The 20,848-nt window shown below is 40.9% G+C and overlaps 1 protein-coding gene and 1 non-coding gene across 4 annotated transcripts in view; one reads left to right on the top strand and one right to left on the bottom strand.

Moving 5' to 3' along the window:
* DCAF5 (DDB1 and CUL4 associated factor 5) overlaps positions 1 to 20,848 on the top strand; it is a 101,835-nt gene that overhangs the window by 34,988 nt on the left and 45,999 nt on the right. For all 3 annotated transcript variants that reach the window (XM_045070929.1, XM_045070932.1, XM_045070920.1), the window contains exon 6: positions 17,680 to 17,893. In XM_045070929.1, coding sequence (XP_044926864.1) covers positions 17,680 to 17,893 — 214 coding nt within the window. The remainder of the gene's footprint in view (positions 1 to 17,679; positions 17,894 to 20,848) is intronic.
* Positions 8,672 to 8,774, bottom strand: LOC123390618. Its single transcript, XR_006605154.1, has one exon. It is a non-coding gene; the product is annotated as a U6 spliceosomal RNA (small nuclear RNA).

Genomic DNA, 20,848 nt, shown 5'->3' with positions numbered 1-20,848 from the left:
AAGCAGATGCTTAACTGCCTGAGCCACCCAGGTGCCCTTTAAGATTTCATTTTTATGTAATCTCTTCACTCAATGTGGGGCTCGAACTCTCAACCCTGAGATCAAAAGTCCTATGCCCCACTGACTGAGCCAGTCAGGCACCCCCTCTAGCACATTCTTTTAATGGCTGCATGATGTTCCATTTATATGGTGTATCTAACAGCCAGGACTTCTTGTTTCCAGTTTGGGCATTATAAACAGTGCGTTGCCTTGAGCTTGATTGGCACAGCTATCTTGGCCTACCTTTGCAAAAATATCTATAGGAAATTGCTGTATCAAATGATGTATGCTTTTCTATTTTTTGATAAAAATGGTCACATTGTCTTGTCACCACAAGACTGTAGTGATTTACAAACCTACCAACTATGCATGACTACACATTTTTCCAGACCCTTGCCAACACTTACAGTGTCTTATGGGGGGAAATATTCTCTTCCTGTTTTGCTTATGTCTTTAATTATGGGTGAGGTTATATGGTTTCCTTGGTAACCTGTAGTTTTCAAAGCCCATATGGGAGAAAAGTCATCTAATAAGGCTAATTGATATTCTTAACTGATTCCTTTCTTGGAATAAAAAGAAGGAGCACAGTGGACTAGGATGTTTTTACCTGTTTCTTTTAACTCTTCTAAGGTTCTTTGGGGTTCTATGGGAATGAGGCAGAAAAGGAGCATGAAATATTCTTGGGGTCCTGTTCTTCATCTGCTGGTATTTTGGGACTAAATTAAAGATCTTTTCTGTTTGAATTCTCTCAGTATAAATTGGTGTTGGGAAGGAAAAGAGGGGGCTTTGTCATTTCCATGCAGGATTGATAATGCTGAGTTGGCAGTAGATGATTTGTCTCCTGAACACAGCTGCCTAGAAACCTCAACCTAGATCGTGGGGCAATTCTGAATCCCCTGGGAGGACAACCCTGGAACAAGGTAGATCTGTTCTAAGGGATACTTAAAGTCTACAGAGATATTTTAGGAAATTTGTGAACCCCTTAAAATTGCAAGTAAAATTGTGTGTGCTTGTGTATTCAACTGAGTACACATGGGATTGGGAAAGAGTTTTTACTAGGTTCTCCTAGAGACCTTTGACCCACAAGAAGAAAAAGTTATTCAGCGTATTAATGGCTCTATATTTATTTATTTACTTATTATTATAATTTTTTAAAGATTTTATTTATTTACTTGACAGAGATCACAAGTAGACAGAAAGGCAGGTGGGCGGCGCTGGGGGCGGGGTGGGAAGCAGGCTCCCTGCTGTGCAGAGAGCCTGATGTGGAGCTTGATCCCAGAACCCTGAGATCATGACCTGAGTGGAAGGCAGAGGCCTAACCCACTGAGCCACCCAGGCGCCCCTCTGCTGATGTCTTTTTGCAGCCATCCTATTCTTTGTCACTGCCAACATCCCAGTTATGTCTTGCTTGGACTGATGCAATGGCCTCTGAATAGGTTTCAGATCTGCCATCTTCTAACATTGAGGGAGTTCAGAAAAAGTAAAGATTCCCCTGCTGTTACTCAGCTTGTCTCATCCTTTTCATTCCCTGTTTCAGCTGACTATTCACACACCACCTCTCTCCCTTCTTGTATCTTTAATTTCTGTCACTTGCTGTCAGAAACTGTTCTGTGATAGGTAATAGTGTCTTGCTTTGACAAGGATAATAAGGAGAGTGATTTTTTCCTACTCAATAATAAAACTAGGGCAAGCCAGGAATTCCTATAAAGACTTACCTTATAAGATGGTGTTTTCACGTGGTGTGTAAATGACACATATGAAATTGGGCACCGAGTGCAAATTCCTACTATTAAAAAAGAAATTGCTCTCAGGACCTCACCTGGCTTTGGGAGACCTCTAGGTTAGATGTCTGTTTTGCAGGGACTTTCTCAATTCTGCTGCTGTAGAGACCAAATTAAATGTAACTCCTTGCCTTCTGAACAAACCAGACCATCTCTTCCGCATTGCATTTTGAGGGTTGCTTATGCTATAATGGGGCTCAGGGTACAGCTTCAGAGGCTGGAGAAGGTGCTCATGCTCTGGTGTTTGTTGAAACTTTAAAGAATGAGCCTGTCCAGACCAGAATGCAAGGCCATTAGGGTAGACAGAGATTTCTTAAACATGACCCAAAAAGCACTTTACATGAAAGAAAAAAAATGTTAAATTGGATTTCATTCAAATTAAGAACTTCGGTTCATCAGAGACACTCAAGTGAAAAGATGAGCCAAAAGAGAAGCCATAGCCATGATCTGGGAAAAAATATTCATCATACATGTATTGAACAAGAATTCCTATCTACAGAATCTATTCTAATAGAACTACAGATCAGCAATAGAACTACAAATCAGTAAAAGAAAATGGAACTTTTAAAATGAGCAGGACTGTTGAATAGGTGCATCACAAAAGAAGGTAGACCAAATAGCCAATAAACATTTGAAAAGCATTCAGCTTCACTACTCCTGAGGGCAGTGCAAGTTAAAACCACAGTAAATTATCACTGTAGATCCTGGATGGTTCAAATTAAAGAGACTGATAGTACCAAGTGTTGATAAGAGTGTGGAGCAACTGAAAATCTCATACATTTTAGGTGAGGGTAATTTGGTACAACCACTTGGGAAAACTCTTTTGTCAATGTCTGCTAAAACTCCACATGTGATTCTATGACCAGCAATCTCACCCTTAGGTATATCTAAGAGAAGTGAGTACGGACTTCCACCAAATTTGTGTATAATAATATTCCCAGATGCTTTATTCATAACAACCAAAAGCTGGAAACAACACAAATGTCCATTGAAGGAGAATGGATAAGTAAACTGCAGAATAGCCATACAATGGAACACCACATAGACATAAGAATGAATTGTAGGTACCCACTTTGATGTGGGTGAATATTGAATGAAAGCAGCCAGATAGATACGGAAGTGTATATGGCCTTCAAAAACAGGCAGGTCGTAGAAGTCAGAATAGTGGTGACGTTTGGGAAGGGTACTGACTTAGGGAGGCATGAGGGAAGCTTCCAGGGTTTAATATCTGGGTGGTAGTTTCATGGGTATATACTTCAGTAAAAAAATTACTGAGCTATATACTTAGTATACTTTACTTAAGTATATTTAATGTATTTATTTAAATTATTATTTTTTTAATTTACTTGTCAGCATGAGTAAGGACACACAAGCTGGTAGTTGGGGGGGAGAAGCTCCTTGCTCACCACTGAGCAAGGAGACTGAAACTGATGTGGGACTCTATCCCAGGAATCTAGAATCATGACCTGAGCTGATGGCAGATGCTTAACCAACTGAGCCACCTAGACACCCTACTTAATGTATTTAAAGTACATTTAATTCTCATTCTCTCTCTCTCAAATAAATAGATAGATAGATAGATAAATAAATAAATCTTTTTGAAAAAGGGGCACCTGGGTGGCTCAGTTGGTTGGGAGACTGCCTTCGGCTCAGGTCATGATCCTGGAGTCCCAGGATCAAGTCCCGCATCAGGCTCCCTGCTCAGCGGGGAGTCTGCTTTTCCCTCTGACCTCTCACTCTTTTTCTCTCTCTCTCAAATAAGTAAATAAATAAAATCTTAAAGTACATTTAAAAAAATCTGAGATCACTATTATCTTCACCTGGTTACTTGCCTTCCCTGTGATGCCAGTGGTTGTAGCAATATCACCAGCTCTTTAGGAAATGGTTTGAAGGAACAAAAGAGGGAGAGAGGACAGTCAGGAGGACCCAGCAGTTTGGATGGTGCTGTAGAAAACTGCAAGAGAAAAGCTGGGGACCATTGGCATTTAGTTGTCAGAATGATTAGCTCTAATTGGGGGACATGCCTTCTGGTTAACCACTCCTTTTTTTCTTTCTTTCCCCACTCACCCATCTTTACATACCTATACAATACTCAGACAGGTGTTCCATCCACCAAAACCTATAATAAGCACTTGTTTTCTCTCTAGAACTGTATTCCTTTCTTGTTTCTTTTTATCAGTGTCACCATCACTCCCACAGTCATCCTGGCCTAAAGCCCAGAGTCCTATTTTCCTTTTCTATCTCTCTGCCCCTCTGCCATACCCAGCCTTGCTATGTGTTAGTGCCTGGCCACTGTTTTCAGTTCTGAAAGCCCTACCTCCATCTCAGGCCCATAGCTCTATTCAGAAGGGGCTGACTACTGGCTTCTTAGCTTCCCTCTTGCTTCTGCCATGCAGTACACTTCCTTAAACATCACTCTTGCCATTCCCTACCCAGGAGTTTTAGTGGATTTGTGATATCTTTGTTCATGGCCATATCCCCAGAACCTATGTGTGGGATGCTCTAAGAAAATGTTTTTTGGAATGAATGTATGACCTGCTTTACTGGATAAAATAAAAACTCCTTCAGTAAGCAGTCTGCTTCTTCTCTGGTGCCATTGTCCCTTCTCTCTCTCCTTGTACTCTCTTCCATATACAAATACACATAGAGGAGTATGTCTCAAATTTTTTTGCGCTTTTCTTTGGCCAAATTTTAGTTAGTTGTCAGGGTCCACAGTCAAATGGTAACTCCTCAGGAAAAGCACCCTTGCTCCTTTGTTGCATACCTTTTTTTTTTTTTTTTTTTAAAGATTTTATTTATTTGAGAGAGAGCATGAGAGAGAGAGAGCAAGGGAGGGGGTAGAGAGAGAGAGAGAAGCAGACTCCACACTGAGCAGGGAGCCCAACTTGGGGCTCAATCCCAGGACTCTGGGATCATGACCTGAGCCAAAGGCAGACACTTAACCGACTGAGCCACCCAGGTGCCCCCTGTTACATATTCTTAAACACTGGGTGTTATATGCAACTAATGAATCATTGAATGCTACATCAAAAACTAATGATGTACTATATGCTGGCTAACTGAACATAATAATAATAAATACATACATACATATGTACATGGTACTCTGAAAAGAAAATAAAAAGCTTCTTTTACTCACTGTGTCCCCAACACCTAGCACAGTCTGGGTACAGAATATGTGCCAGTGCATGAAGTTTTTTCTTCTGCAGTAAGGGATCTCTATTCAGAGCCTCTGTAAAGGACTTGCTTCTGTGGCATGCATGTTGCTTGGCTTAGTGGCTCCATTGCTGCTTTTGCCATCATTAGTGATCTTTTGATAGGAGTGTTTATCTCCAGCTAGACTTAGAGTATATTTTTTATTTCCTTCCCAGTACCCAGGAATTGCTTCTCAGAAATGAAGTGCTTGTCCTGAGCTGTACTATTACCTGTCATGTTTTCCTTTATTTATTTATTCATTTGAGAGACAGACAGACAGACAGAGATAGCGAGAGAGAACAACAGTGGGGAGGAGAGGGAGAAGCAGACTCCCTGCTGAGCAGGGAACCTGATGTGGGTCTCAATCCAAGGATTCCTGGGATCATGACTTGAGCCAAAGGCAGACGCTTAACCGATTGAGCCACCCAGGCACCTCTGTCACGTTTTCCTATGGATTTTTAAGGCCATGTTTTATTTATCTCTGATCATTAGACTATTGTGTTCAGTAAATACCAAATGAATGCAGTTTTATACTTATACCCAAATAGTCTGCATTTTCAGAGTAAGCTTTCTGTAATGTTTTCTGGACCTTTTAATTCCTTCAGTGTAATGGCATGGGTCAAAATTTTGTCTCTAAGGCATAAATCCCTAAAGGAGATTGTAAGGGTTCTTCCTGGGTTTTGACTGCCTCTCAGAGTTCTGTGGGGAAGCCAGAGATTCTGGTGAAGTTGCTGTCTTGTTTTTAGGCCACGAGGTGGAGCTCTAGAATCAGCTTTGTCCATTGGAAGGCACCCTGGCCCCAGGTATTCTCAGACTTTAGAGGGCATCAGAATCACCTGGGAATCTAGTTAAAATGCTCCTTCCTGGAGCACAGATCCAGAGATTGAATTGTTAAGGCCTGAGGCAGGACCTGTGAATCTGCCATTTGCAACTGCTATTCCAGATGATTAAGCAACGTCACATTTCCTGCAAGATGGGAGCTCTGGTTATTAAAAGGGGTTGGGGTTGGGGGCGTAGGGGAAGGTCCATGTTGAATTTATTTCTGTGTTCATTCTGATCCAGGGTCTTTGGATTTTAGGCCAGAGCTTCCCCATTCCCATTCCTTTGCACAAGCACAAATGTGCCTTTTATAAAAGAGAACTCAGAACATCTGGGGAATGAATGGGAGTTCTGGAAGCATGTACCAGTTCATATCCTTCAATATTGCCGAATATTGCTATTCAGAAGGAAGTGATATCAAATCCTTAAATCAAGTGGACTTTCTTATTGTAAAATCAAATCTTTTCTCTTTAAAAAAATTTTGTGGTTAAAAAAAATTTTAGATACAAATATTAGTAAAAGGAATACTAATGTACCTATTGCTCAGCTTCAGTAATTAACCCATGGACAGTCTTGCTTCATTTATTCCTCATCTGTGACCTCCCTTTCCAATTATTTTGAATCGATTTCCCTGTAACATGATCTCATTTCTTTGTAAATACTTTGTAAATATGTATCTCTGAAAGATAATTCTTTTCCTTTTTATTTTTTAAAGATTTTATTTATTTATTTGACAGAGCGGGAGAGCAGGGGGAGTGACAGAGGGAGGAGACTCAGACCCCCCGCTGAACAGGGAACCCGGTGTGGGGCTCCATCCCAGGGCCCTGGGATCCTGTCCTGAGCAGAAGGCAGACGCTTAACCACTGAACCACCCAGACGCCCCGGGATAATTCTTTTTTAAATTGAGATAAATTCAGGAGCACTTGGGTTGGCTCAGTCGTTAAGCGTCTGCCTTCAGCTCAGGTCATGGTCCCAGGATCGTGGGATCGAGCCCCACATCGGGCTTTCTGCTTTTCAGGAAGCCTGCTTCTCCCTCTTCCCCCCCCCTGCTTTGGTTCCTTTTCAGGCTGTGTCTCTCTTTGTCAAATAAATAAATAAAATCTTTAAAAATGAATAAGTAAATAAATTGAGGTAAAATTCACATAACATAAAATTAACCATTTTAAAGTGAAAAGGTCAATAGCATGTAGCATGTTCACAGTGTTTTATAACCTCTATCTAGTTCCAAAACATTTTCATTCTCCTAAATTAAAACTCATACCCTTTATGCTGTGACTCCCCAGAATACTTTTCTCTTGGTAGCTTCTGGCTACCATCTCTCTGCTTTCTGTTTCTTTGGATTTACCTGTTCCAGCTGTTTCATACATTATGTGACCTTTGATCTGGCTACTTATACTTATCATCATGTTTTCAAGACTCATCCACATTGTAGCATGTATCAGTACTTCATTCCTTTTTATGGCTGGATAATATTCTATTGTATGGAAATACCACATTTTGTTAATCACCCTTTGATAGGTATTTGAGTTGTTTACACTTCTTGGTACTATGAATGGTGCTATTATTAACATTCATGAAGAAGTATTTGTTTTGAGTATCTGTTTTCAGTTCTTTCAGGTATATAGCTAGCAGTAGAATTACTGGGTCATATGGTAATCCTATGTTAAACTTCTTGAGGAACTGCCAAATTACTTTCCATAAAAAGAAAATTCTTTTAAAAAACATAATCCCAGTATTATCATACCTAAGAAATAACAATAACTTCTTAATGTCATTGCATCTATTTAATTAGTGTTTAAATTTCCTTAATTGTTACGGCACCTGGCTGGTTCATTTGGTAGAGCATGTAACTCTTTTTTTTTTTTTTTTAAGATTTTATTTATTTATTTGACAGAGAGAGATCACAAGTAGGCAGAGAGGCAGGCAGAGAGAGAAAGAGGGGGAAGCAGGCTCCCTGCCAAGCAGAGAGCCCGACGGAGCATGTAACTTGATCTGGGGATTGTGAATTCAGGCCCCGCGTTGGGTATGGAGATTACTTAAAATCTTAAAAAAAGAAAATTTCCTTAATTGTCTCATGAATGCTACAAATGATTCAGGATTTAGATAGGGTTCATACAAAGCAATTATTTAATATGGCCTCTGAGTCTCTTAATCAATAACTATTCCCGCCTCTCACATTTTTCCATTGCAAATCTATTTGTTAAAATAACTATTATTTATCTTACGGAATTTCTCACATTTTAGATTATAGTGATTGCATTTTACACTGTCGTTTAGCATGTTTCTTCTGACCCATTTTTTCCTATAAACTGTTTTTAGATTAAGGGGCTTGAAGTGATTCAGGGTTTTGTGGGTGGTTTTATTTTTGGGGGGTTTTTTTGGTTGTTGTTACAAAAATATTTCATAGGTGGCATTAGATATATCCATAAGGATGCTAAAAATGTCTAGCTTTGTCTCTACTTTTGTTTTAAAATACATTGACCGACTTCTAATTTGGCTTTTTGAAATACGAGTGGTGCTGCTGAAGTTGTGGAGAAACTGGATCACTCCTGCATTGCTGGTGGGAATGTACCATCCTATAGCCACTCTGAAACATAGTTTGGTAGTTCCTTTATAGATTAAAAACGAACTTCCCAGTCTCAAAAGATACACACTGCATGATTCCATGTAAATATTCACAAACTAATATAGTTGAACAGATGGAGAACCGATAAGTGGTTGCCAGATGTTAGCAATGGGGATAGAGTGGGGATGAATGTGGCCATACAAGGGAGGGTAGCATGAGGGAGTCTTGTGATGATGGTAACATACTTGTCTTCTTCTTCTTTTTTTTTTTTTTAAATATGGAATGCTTCACGAATTTGTGTGTCATCCTTGCGCAGGGGCGATGCTAATCTCTGTATCGTTCCAATTTTAGTATAGCTGAAGCGAGCACCACAGGTGTTTTAATTGTAGTGGTTACATGAGCTGTGCATGTGATCTAATTGCATAGAGCTACACACACACACACACACACACACACACACACAAATGATTGCATGCGTAATCGGCAAAATCTGAATAAGCTCTATAGAGTGTATCTATGTAAATTTCCTGGTTTTGATATTTTACTATTGTTATCTAGGATGGTAACACAGGGAGAGGGTGGCTAAAGGGTACAAAGGATCTTTTTGTACATGTCTCTGCAACTTCCTCTGAATCTGTACTTGCTTCAGAATTAGAAGTTAAAAAAATATGGATTCTGTCTTAGTAAAGTTCTCCTTTTAAAACTTCGAATAAAGCTGCAGTCCATTCTGACTACTACTTATTCCAGTACTGGTCTCCTGTCCCCTCCCCTGAGAATAATGAGTGTTAGGAATTTGTAGTATATGCCTCCAGAACTTTTTCTTTTTTTTTTACTTTTATATGCTAACATATGTATCCATAGAAAACATACAGAGTTGTCTCTGTATGCATGTATGTTTTTCACTCATCAGTATGTGTTGGAAATTTACCCATACATTAATATACCTGGATTTATCTCATTTCTTTTGCCAGTTAAGAATTTGAGTTAACTCTCTGACTCTTTCTGTTGAGTCAGCTGAGATTTTTCTTCTAGAAGTCTATTGTAAGCACTCCCACCCCTGTGTCCCCAGTGGAGGGTAGATAGTCTTCCTATATCTCTCACTACACGTTTTCTTTACTACAACACTATGTATGTTATAGATGGAAACTTTTGGTTTCCTTATACCTAATAGGTTCTTGAGGTTGTCTCCTTCATCTTTTTTTTTTTTTCTTTCTTAAGATTTTATTTATTGGGGTGCCTGGGTGGCATTGATCAAGTCCCGAATTGGGCTCCCTGCTCAGCGGAAGCGTGCTTCTCCCTTTCCCACTCCCTTTGCTTGTGTTCCATCTCTTGCTGTGTATGTGTGTGTGTCTCTCTCTCAAATAAATAAAATCTTTTAAAGATTTTAAAATCTTTTTAAAAAGATTTTATTTATGTATTTGACAGCGACAGCGAGAGAGGGAACTCAAGCAAGGGGATAGGGAGAGGGAGAGAAGCAGGTTCCCCGCTGAGTAGGGAGCCTGAGAGGGGCTCCAGTCCCAGGACCCTGGCATCATGACCTGAGCTGAAGGCAGGTGCTTAACAACTGAGCCCACCCACGTGCCCCATCTCCTTCATCTTATTTCAAACTTGAAACTGTGGGCCTAGTGCGGTATGTAAAATAGTTAGTAGGTATTCAGTAAATGTTTATTCAGTAAATGCATGCATGAACACATGAGTTAATGAATGACAGGACAGGGTGTGAAGTGAATTACTTAGATAAATCCTCTGGCCCTGATGCCTCCTCGTCTGATAGTATTTTCTGAGGTAGAATAATCCATCTCCACCATGTATTCTGTGAAATCTTGGTTTTTTGTTTTGTTGTTTTGTTTTTGCAGTTTATTTGTTTTTAAGAATTATTTATTAGAGAGGTGGGAGGAACAGAGGGAGAGGGAGAGAGAAACACAAGCAGACTCCACGCTGAGTATGGAGCCCCACATGGGGTTCGATCTCACCATCTGGTATCATGACCTGAGGTAAAACCAAGAGTCCAGCGCTTAACCAGCTGTGCTACCAAGGCACCCCTCTGTGAAATCCTGTTGAGCCAAGAAACAGAAAAAAATTTGCTGGTTCTACATCTGCTGCTTATCTGTCGTGTGCTCAGGACCAAATCACGTAACTGCTTAGGACCTTGGTTTCCACCAGTGTGAAATGAGAATCATGGGATCATGGCCTGAGCTGAAGGCAGATGCTTAACCGACTGAGCCACCCAGGTGCCCTGCCTCTTGCAATTTTTCCAATTTTCTGCTGCTTTGTGGCTTGCCTCTCAGATTGGGTTTCATGTGTAGATAAATGTCAAGACCTATGTGAACTTTGGTGGATCCCATTTTTTTTTTTTTTTTTTTAATGTACAAAGTCAAGAGTTTTTCAAACAGCTGCTCACAATCCATTAGATCATTCATTCAGCAGCTCTTTTTTTTTTTTTTTTTTTTAAAGATTTTATTTATTTATTTGACAGAGAGAAATCACAAGTAGATGGAGAGGCAGGCAGAGAGAGAGGGAAGCAGGCTCCCTGCTGAGCAGAGAGCCCGATGCGGGACTCGATCCCAGGACCCTGAGATCATGACCTGAGCCGAAGGCAGCGGCTTAAACCACTGAGCCACCCAGGCGCCCTCATTGTGTCTGGCACTGTTCAAGCACTTGGGATATATGGGGAAAACAAACAAAAGCTCACAGTCTAGTGGGAAAAGACAAATAAGAAACAAAATAAATACATAAAAATATATGGTGTATAAGGTGGTGATTCATGTACTATAGAACAATAAAGCAGGCAAGGGAGACAGAGTACTGGGGAGCTGGTATTTTTGCACAGGGTGTCAGAAAGGGCCTGGTTGAGGAGGATACTTGAAGAAAGAATCATGGGCATCACTGGAGAGGACCTTTCTGGACTTCCGGATCTGCAAATGCAGACCCTGAAGCAGAAGCATGTTTGACTTGTTCTAGGGTCAGCAAGGAGGCATAATGTGGTTGAAGTAGAGTAAAGTAAGAAGAGGGCTAGAAGGTGGGGTCAGAGATACAGGGGTTGCAGAGATGGTTGTCTAGGGTTTTACTGGTGTCATAAGGAATTGGCTTTTACTCTGGTGTAAATGGGGAGCCACTGGATGACCTTTAGCAAAGGAATGATGTGTTCTGACTCATGGTTCATCATCCCTCTGGCTGTGTTATTCAAGATAAATGAAGCATGGGCCAAGAGTGGAAGCAAGGAGGCTAAGGTAGGAAGCTCTTTCAATAATTCTGTGGGCCACGACATCATTGTAGATGGTCACAAGTATTTATTAAATAAAAAAAATGTAGAATAGAAAATCAGTGCATAGCATTATAGTAGGTGGTAAGTATTGTTTAATGAAGTTATGCTAAAAGATGTGGGTGTACTGGGATGCGGTATAAAATGTACTTTACAAAAGGTTGCTAGAAAAAAGTTTCAAAGCCATTATTCTAAGACAGTTGTGTGACTGCCAACTAGAAGGGACTTTGGTGTTTGGATATGTTCTCAGTGAGCGGCTCCTATGAGAAACAGGCTGGCTTCCTGTTTCTTCTCCCATCAGTCAGCAGTTTGGCTTGGCCTTCCCTCCCTTTCTTTTGCATCCCTCGCATCTCTCATTTTCAACTATTTGTGTAGGAGTTCTTCCTAGAAGGTAAGAAATTGAGATTTTGTTTTCAGACCCTCTTCTGCTTAGGATTTTTTTCCAGACTTTGCCTCTTTCCTCTTTAACGTTTCTCCAGCTTTGTGATCTTGTACCCTAACAGTCATGTACCCACCCCAGTTTCCCCTCCTGCCATCAGGGACTGCCTGTTTACCTGCATGTATTCCCACGCCCTCCTGCAGCACTGCTACTGTTGCTATAGGAGCTGCCATCCCAGTCTCCCTCTTCCCCTGGCTTTTTCCTGCCTTTTGCCACCCACTGTTCACTAAACTCTTCCTTTCCAGTTTTATGTACTGTGAGGTTGGGGCTGATGCTAATGTAAAAATCTGTCAGAAGGTAGGACCGGGAGTAGTTAGTTGTAAGTGAAGATGAAATGGCTGCTTACGAAATCCCTCTCTGTTTTCTGTAGCTTGGGATGGAGGGGGATTCTGAGTAAGCCAGGCCGTCTGATGAGCTGAGATGACTAAATGTTGAGTCCTTGTTCTGTGGGAAATTCATGAGTGTCCTATAACAAATCTTTTGCTTATGGCAGTGCCTCTTACTTTATTTTGAGATCTTGTTTGGTTCTGTGTGGTTTTTGGGAATCTCTGGGCCAAATGCAAAAATTTAGGTTCCAAATCACTTCAACTTTGGGTATGTCCCTTTTCTGGAAGATGGTGTGATTAGAAATACTGCAAGCCCGCCATCCATGTTTGCTTTGTGGAGGGACTAGATATGTCATTTGGTCATTTAAAGATGTGTTAAAAAGATTTTTTAAAAAGATGTTATTTCTAAGTAATCTTTTTACCCACACCATGGGGCTCAAACCCACAACCATGAGATCAAGAGTTGCATGCTCTATTGACTGAGCCAGCCAGCCACCCCTATCCAAAGATCTCTTTATCAGAAATTTACCAGGCCCTTCTGCCAACTTCAGTCAAATTTAAATTTCTGGGTATTCAAGAAGGGAAGGAAATCTTATCAGGTACGCTGAACCTGTATCTATATTTCAAGCCAGAGAGGTTTGGCAGTGAATCATGTTCTGGGGAAAGTGAGTTTGTTTAGACATAGATCACAGCGTTATCTTTCTCATACTAGTTGTCTAATAGTTCCAGCTTCCTCTAGGGAAGTCTCAATCTTGAAATTGAGGATTGCGTTAGAAAAAACAAAAGAGAAAAGGTTCTCCTGCCAACTCACATAAAATAAATGGCTAAGGGATTATTATGACCCTGAGCATTCTTAAATAAGATTGGTGTGGGCTGTGACTCCCTGAACTTGTTTGCTTTCTAATTCTATTGTTCTCTAGGATTTGTCATATTCTATGGGTTGTGCGAGTACAAAATGTCTTTTACTCCTTATAGGTTATCCCATCCTAAAGCAGAAACTGGAGGGGAGGAAGGGATTTCCCCCACCTATATAGGATCTTGATTGTGCCACTCTGGTGGTACAATACCAGGTCTGATGTCTGTGATTTGGAATAACAGTACATTTCATGGGTGTTATTGAAGCTTTCACTTGGAAAATGTAAGGAATTTCATGCTGGTGGGCATTGGTAAATCATGTTGGTACCGGCAGATGAATTACTTAGTCATGGTTTTATGGAAATCTAGCTCTATAGAATCTAATCTTGGAAAAGTTAGCAGTGCCCTGTCTTGTGTTGCACATGATCACACGTATCTTTCTCCCAGTTACTTTCCTTGGAAACAGCCTTAGCCTGTTTCTCTTCTATTCCAAGCCCTTATCCTTGGCCAAGTACTTTAAAAAATGTTCTTTTTACTCCGTAAGAGCAATAAAAAAAGTCCATTTGAATACTGGGGGTGGGAGGGAGCAAAAAAGGAAAAATTCAGGAGACCACACTAGTGAGAAATCTTTTCCTGTTGTTCTGTGGTTCTCCTGCTTTTCGTCCTGGATCTTTTACATGCTGACCCTTGGATTACCTCCTACCCCATTCTTGTATCATTTTATGACAAATCATTGCTTGAAGATAGGTTGGGAATAGATTTTTTGCTTTTCTTTTTCTAAATAAGGATATTTTGAGTTGAATACATTTTAATCTGTTGCTTGCCTTTCAAGATACTGCTCGTCTTATCTGGGTGCATAATGGTGGCCATTTTTCTGAAGAGCGGGGATAGTGCCATCTCCCTTATCAAGATCAAGAGTTGAGAAAGCAAGTAAAGATTGAGGCAGTCTTCCCTCAGTTCTCCAAGAGGAAATGAGAAAATTCTCCATTGGGGAATGTATTGATGACAAGAAAAAGACATTTCAGGCACTCTTGGTAGAGAGGAACTCTGGTTTTCAAAAGGAATTAGAGTCCTTTCTGCTAATGGACATGGGGCTGTAAAAAGTGCCATATTGTATAATTGGTTTTTTTTGAACCTCTGGTAATCTACCTTCTCTCCACCTTGTTTTCCTCCTGACCCCATTCTCTCTTCTCTTCCTGCTTCCTTTCCCCCAAAATGCCAAAAATGAAACCAACCATCTTTCTCAAGGTGGTTTGAAAGTCACATGCATCAGAATTAATTGGGGTTGTTAAATTCAGATTCCTGGGCCCACTTCCCAGATTGAATTAGAATATCTGGGGGTGGATCCAGAAAATCCACATTTTTAAAGAGTCCCAGATGATTTCTCAGGCACTTTACACTTGGAACCTTAAACTACAGATCTTTGACATAATCTTTGTATCTTGACTGTGAGGGCAGACTGCTTCTAAGCTTTATCTTCCTAATGAACTAGATCATCCTTACCATTCTCACCAGGAAGAGCCAGCTGTAGAGCCCCTGCTGAGAAATCATGGTTAACATCGTTCACTCTCTGGATTTCAGGTATCATTCTGCCCTCTGGTAGGAGTTGAATTTTGTGCCCAAACACAAAGAATTCTGTTTTAGCAGCTGATGCTTTTTAGACAGCACCCCCAGACGCTTAGGAGCAAATTCTACACCCTTCCCTCTGTGTGAGAGAAAGGAGTTCCCTGCCCAGAAGCACAGGAGAGAAAAGTTAGTGACTCTCCTAGAGCCCACAAACAGACCTCTGTAGGGTGGCTAGAATGCGAAAATTGGTCAAAGAGCTCTGGTGGGGGTGGGATGGGCCTGTCTGATGCCTGTCCTGGGCAGACTTCGACAGGTCTGACTAGAATCAGCAGAGGAAATTCCTGTTAACCGATGCAAAGGGCGTTTGCCAGAGGCCCCAGCTTTCCTGTCAGAGGTGCCCAAGCAGATGCAATCCCCTGCTGCTGTTGCTGGTGTGGGGCTGGCCAAGTTTCTTGCCGTGGAGTCTTGTTTCCACCCCCAGCTCCTCTTCAGTCCTACAGATGGTGGTTTATTTGTACACTCTGTGCTGCTGTGGGATTGAAAGCCTCTCATTGTTTTTGAGCTCAGTGTTTAGATAACACCGCATGCCTGTGGCAGCTAGGGCACCCTGTGAAGGAAATGCCTGGACTCTAATAGCCCCGTCATTCATTCTCTGTATGTGAGTGAGTGTGGCCTCTGTTGAGGACCATTATGAGAACATTTCTCTGCAGAGATTATTACTTGGGGCCTGCAGGGCTAGCAGCCTTCTTCTTGATGTTGGGAGTACTAGGCTCTGTTTCCTAAGTCTTTTTTCTCTTTCCATTCTTTTCAATCCTACAAGGATTAAATCCTGTTTTGCCCCAAGCCTTGTTTCCACATGGAGCTGCAGTACCAGAGCTTGCCTCCCTCTGGTGAGAAGACTGCTCTGGAAGACACAGGGCTGACCCACGCTCGTGTGGGTGTAGATGGTTTGATGACTAGGCCGGGTTGCTGCCTTTACACGTGGTTCAGGGGCTCCTTTTCCTATGGGATATCTCTTTTCCTGTCCCCCTTAATCTTACCTTTCACGCTCACTGCAAAAAAAGAAAATGCGTTGTCTCCATTCAATATTAAATCTCTTCTGGTAGTTTATAGCTCTTTAAGTTTTCACTTGGTAAAATGCTATTAAAACTTCTTTCTTAAAAATGTTCAGATAAATCTGCCAGGCTCTAATTTAGGTCTCTCAAGGCCGTTTCCAGCTCTGTGATTCCCTAGAATTTATAAGCTGTTTTTTTCCTAAAACTACTAGGACTCTTTTCTTTCCAGGACAACAATGTCTGTGTGAGGTAAAATGAGTTCGTAGTTTTGATGTCACATAAATTTCTGCATCATTCCCCGTGTATATACTTAACCTCACTTTCCTGCCAGTAATTCAGCGCCCCAAGAGTTGAACACAGAGTACAAAAGAAGTTGGTTATGATATGGTCAGTGAGTAGTTCATCCCTTCATAATGAAATAGAGTCTGGTTAATCAAGGGCACTAATTACTGGAAGATAAACACACGGATACACACCCTTTGCTGTTTAGTATTGTATAATTGTTAATGTTCATGGCCATTCTGGTTCACTGTAAAACTGAAAGTATCTTCTGAGTCATCAAAAGAAATTATTTGGAACCATACTGTGTGAGTTTGTTTTAATGTTAGGAATATTATGAGACTCCAGAAGAATAGTAGGCAAACCAGAGTGTATCAGTCTCCCTAGTGAAGCTAGATAAATATATTAGCCAAAGTACATATAGACTTGTTGGGAATTGTACAGGAAAACAAGTCATCTTGCTTCTCTAATTGTTACAGTACTTACCCTGCATTTAAATTAAAATTTTTTGTTTAATATTTACTCTTTAGTTATGCCATCTAGAACATAAAGTTTCTGTGAACAGATTAAAAATTCAAAAATAAATGCTTAGGTAATAAAATGATTTTTTAGAAGATTTTTTTATTCATAACAGAGTGTACACAGGAGCTCAGGGGTGGGGGGAGAGGGACAAGCAGACGTGCCACCGAGCACGGAGCCTGACAAGGGCTCCACCCCAGCACCCCAGGATCATGACCTGAGCTGAAGTCAGATACTTAACAGACTGAGCCACCCAGGTGCCCCAGTAATAAAATGATTACTGTTAAAAAAAATATCCAGGGGCACCTGGGTGGCTCAGTTGTTTAAGCAACTGCCTTCAGCTCAGGTCATGATCCTGGAGTCCCCGGCTCGAGTCTCACATTAGGCTCCCTGCTCAGCGGGGAGTCTGCTTCTCCCTCTGACCCTCCCTCTTCTCAAGCTCGCTCTCTCATTCTCTCTCTTTCAAATAAATAAGTAAATCTTTAAGAAATATATCCAAATTAAGCAGTAAAGTATCTGTTTTTCTTGCTGATGTGCTTTGTATCTCTAATACAAGGATAAATATATCCCTTAAATGTCATCCACGATTAGCCAGTTAGAGTGGACACGACTTATCTCGCAGGGACTTGGTGAGTATCTGCTTGATTATGTAGTTAGCTCAGGAAAATGAAGTAACTAATCATTTTAATATGTCTCTTCTTTCATGATGCTTTTGTTCTTTATTTCCTTTAAATTAACTGGTAATTCACCTTTTGGAGATTGAAAAGAGGAACTGATAGGTTAAATAACTTGCTCTAATGAAATCAAGGAGCCATTCATATCCCATTGTTATCGTCTAGCCTACTGCATAGAAATACTTCCAGTTGTGCAAACCTAGCAGGAGATTCTGGACACGTTTTGGGAAGAAGTAAATGTGGTTATTTTGTAGGCTCTTGTCCATCCGTCTCATGCCCAATCCCTCTGCTTCCTGCCTTCCAGTTCTCTCCTGCGCTATGGTGGCAATCTATCCCTCCAGAGTGCCATGAGTGTGCGATTCAACAGCAACGGCACCCAGCTCCTGGCCCTGAGGCGTCGCCTGCCCCCTGTGCTCTATGACATCCACTCCCGCCTGCCTGTGTTCCAGTTTGACAATCAGGGTTACTTCAACTCTTGCACCATGAAAAGTTGCTGCTTTGCAGGGGATCGCGATCAGGTAGGTGCCCTCTGTCTCCTGCATCCTACATTCGTGCTTTCCTCTCAGACTGCTCCTTCTGTGCTGGTCTGTTTCTCTTTTGCATCATGTCAGAAACTACTGAGGCACACTGTGTCTGTGGACATTCTTGCATATTATTGAGTTTCTTTATCAGAGCTGCCTCTGAGTAATACGAGGCACGCACCATGAACCAAGGCTGGCCACAGTATAGTTCTGAGCAACCAAGATTTGCCAAGTTTGTGAACAGACTTTAAAATTCTAAGAATGTGTCATTTCAAAAGGAAGGAGGGAGTCCCTGGAAAATGAGCCTCCTGAAAAAAGAGAGACTGTGTGTGTGTGTGTGTGTGTGTATCAGTAAAACACGATGATGAATGAAACACCCTAAGTACCATCCAAGAGACATATATCCTGAATGGCCCCTTGGGATAGCATCTTTTTTGTGGATGAGATGGGCTGAGCGGCTTTGTTTGAGAGAAAGCCAGATGCTGACTCTTACTTTTTATTGCCAGCCTCACAACTGGGAAGGAGAACCCAAGCAGCATTTCCAGCCTTTTCAGAGTCTCACTGGGAATTGAAATACTGATGTTGACTTAGAACTGGCAGCTTAGAAACATGCTTGGCATTCATGCACCTGTCTTGGCCATAGACGTTCTGAAGTGGGTGTCAGTGTGTGGACCAGTTATACTGGTCTCAGTAATCAAGCTGAATAAAGACAAATATAAAGAAGCATTGATCAAATAAACAAATTGGGTTTTTTTTTCCCCCTTCTCAAGCAGAACGAATCTCACGCTATTTCACATCTAGATGGGAAGAGAGAGACCGTAATTTCATGCAAATGCTTGGTGTTTTCTTTGGGCTCATCATCATTATTAACATACAATTTTCATATGCTCTACTTGCTTCTTTAGAGTTATTTGTGGGCAAGGGACATAAAAGAAACAGTTCTTGGGGAACCTGTGAAGACCCTGCTCTTTGAAAGCAGAACCTGTGGTTTTTCTTCCCAGACTGAAATTGCTACATGCTCCCCAACATTAGAGCTTAAAGACTAGTATATGCAGTAGGGGCACATATTGAATTGAGTTAAATGTTAGAGAAACTGAAAATGTCTTTTAGGTTGTCTAGACTAGGGACTTCCCTTTTGTAAATAGAGAATATGTATCTAACAGAACTATGTTGGAGTCAAGGGGCCTATGGCCTACTTAGCTGTGATCCACACTGGGAACCACTAGGTGGCCTCAGTCATATAAGCGATGTCTCCTTGAAGAAGCAAAATGCCTGAATGACTTAGTTTTTACAGGCTGTGTGTTCCTGGGGTGGAAATAAGCATTGTTTCTAGACAAGATCAGACTCACAACAGAACAGATCATTATCCACTCTTTCGATTGGTTGATTTCATTTCACTTAGATGTGGAAATGACAACCAAGCCTCTCCCTCCCTTTCTCCCTTCCTTTCTTCCTTCTTGACTTTCTTGCTTTTAAGTTTATTTTCCATCTTCTGTCACTCTCTTGTGATTTTTATTTCAATGGCCAATAAAAAGCAGACACTAAATGTAATGGTTTATTAGGTTTTATTACTAGAAACACAGGGGCTGAGGGAAAGATGAAAGATATGAAGGAGAATGGATGTTAATTTTCTTTCAGTTCCTATATTAGCAGCCAGAACCTGTCTGCGTGGAGCCCTTAAAAGACCCAGCCAATATGAGTCTAGCCAATTATTACTCTAGCCAATATGTAGAACACCCCGACCACGCTTTCTTAACCTCTGCAATACCGACTTTTTGGTTGAATAATTCTTTGTTTTGTGGGTTCTCTTGTGCACTTCAGGATAGTTAGTAGCACCCCTGGCCTGTCCCCACTAGATGCCAGTGATGTCTTCCTAGTCATCCCCCAGACAACCAGAAATGTCACTAGACTTTGCCAAGTGTCCCCTGGGTGAAAATTGCCCCCGATGGAGAAACTCTGACCTAGATTATAATAACCATTTTGCCCAAATACACTGGGACAGGTATTTCCACAGGCAGAACCAGAGTAAGTGTTCATGATTGTCCTGGGTACTTACATACATTGGCAAGATGTAGTTGTTTTTGCCTTTAAGGTTATACATAATGATAAAAACATTGAATAGCTTTTGATTTTTTTTTCTCTTCAGATTTGACCAATTTATTATGTGTGTTTTTAAAAAGAATATTTAGTTTCTATACCCCACGTGGGGCTTAAACTCATGACCTTGAGATCAAGAGTCATATGGTCTTCGAACTGAAGCAGCCAGGCACCACTTATGTGTGATTTTTTTTTTTTTTTTTTTTATCCTATGGAAAAAGTCTATGGGTACTGTATCCTCTCTAACAAACTAGACTGTTTTTTGGTTGGGATATGTGGTTTTCTGTGAAGGAGGATACAGAGTCATTGAATCTACCTTTGGATCCATTTCAGAGGTAGAGTCTTTCAAGTTTGTTCATAGTCCCCATAGAGATGATCAGAAGTATATAACATAGGGAATAGGAAGTACAGAGATTTATGTTAGGCTATTTTTGTTCACTCTTTGGGGACTAAGAAATGAAGTGTAGCTAATTCATCATTGTCTGGTCTCTAATACCTGGCACACAGTGAAAGCACAATAAATATTTGTTGAAGCAAATCTTGAATACTTTGGTCAATGTGTGGTTTTTAGCTTTTTAAGCCTAAGGCTTCTCTGACTATAAGTCAGAATTGATAAGTACCATTTTTTCCTGCTCAACTTCCAGGGGCTTTATGAGGATAAATTAAAAGATTTTCAGTCAGACTAATCTACTGACCTTATACTTTCTAAGTGTTGTGCAGGAGGCCAAACTTACTCTCTCATTGCTAGAACATGTCTCTCAGAGGTGATTTATAGGCTCTGACTTTCCACACTCAGAGCTAAAGCAGCAGCTGCCACAGTTACAGTATGATCTGCAGGACTGACATTATATTCTC

This window comes from Mustela putorius, unplaced genomic scaffold (assembly GCF_011764305.1).
Source record: "Mustela putorius furo isolate JIRA1106 unplaced genomic scaffold, ASM1176430v1.1 tig00000129_pilon_pilon_pilon, whole genome shotgun sequence".
Taxonomy (NCBI): Eukaryota; Metazoa; Chordata; class Mammalia; order Carnivora; family Mustelidae; genus Mustela; species Mustela putorius.
The sequence above is the reverse complement of the archived record's forward strand: the minus strand, read 5'-3'. Positions and strand labels throughout refer to the sequence as shown.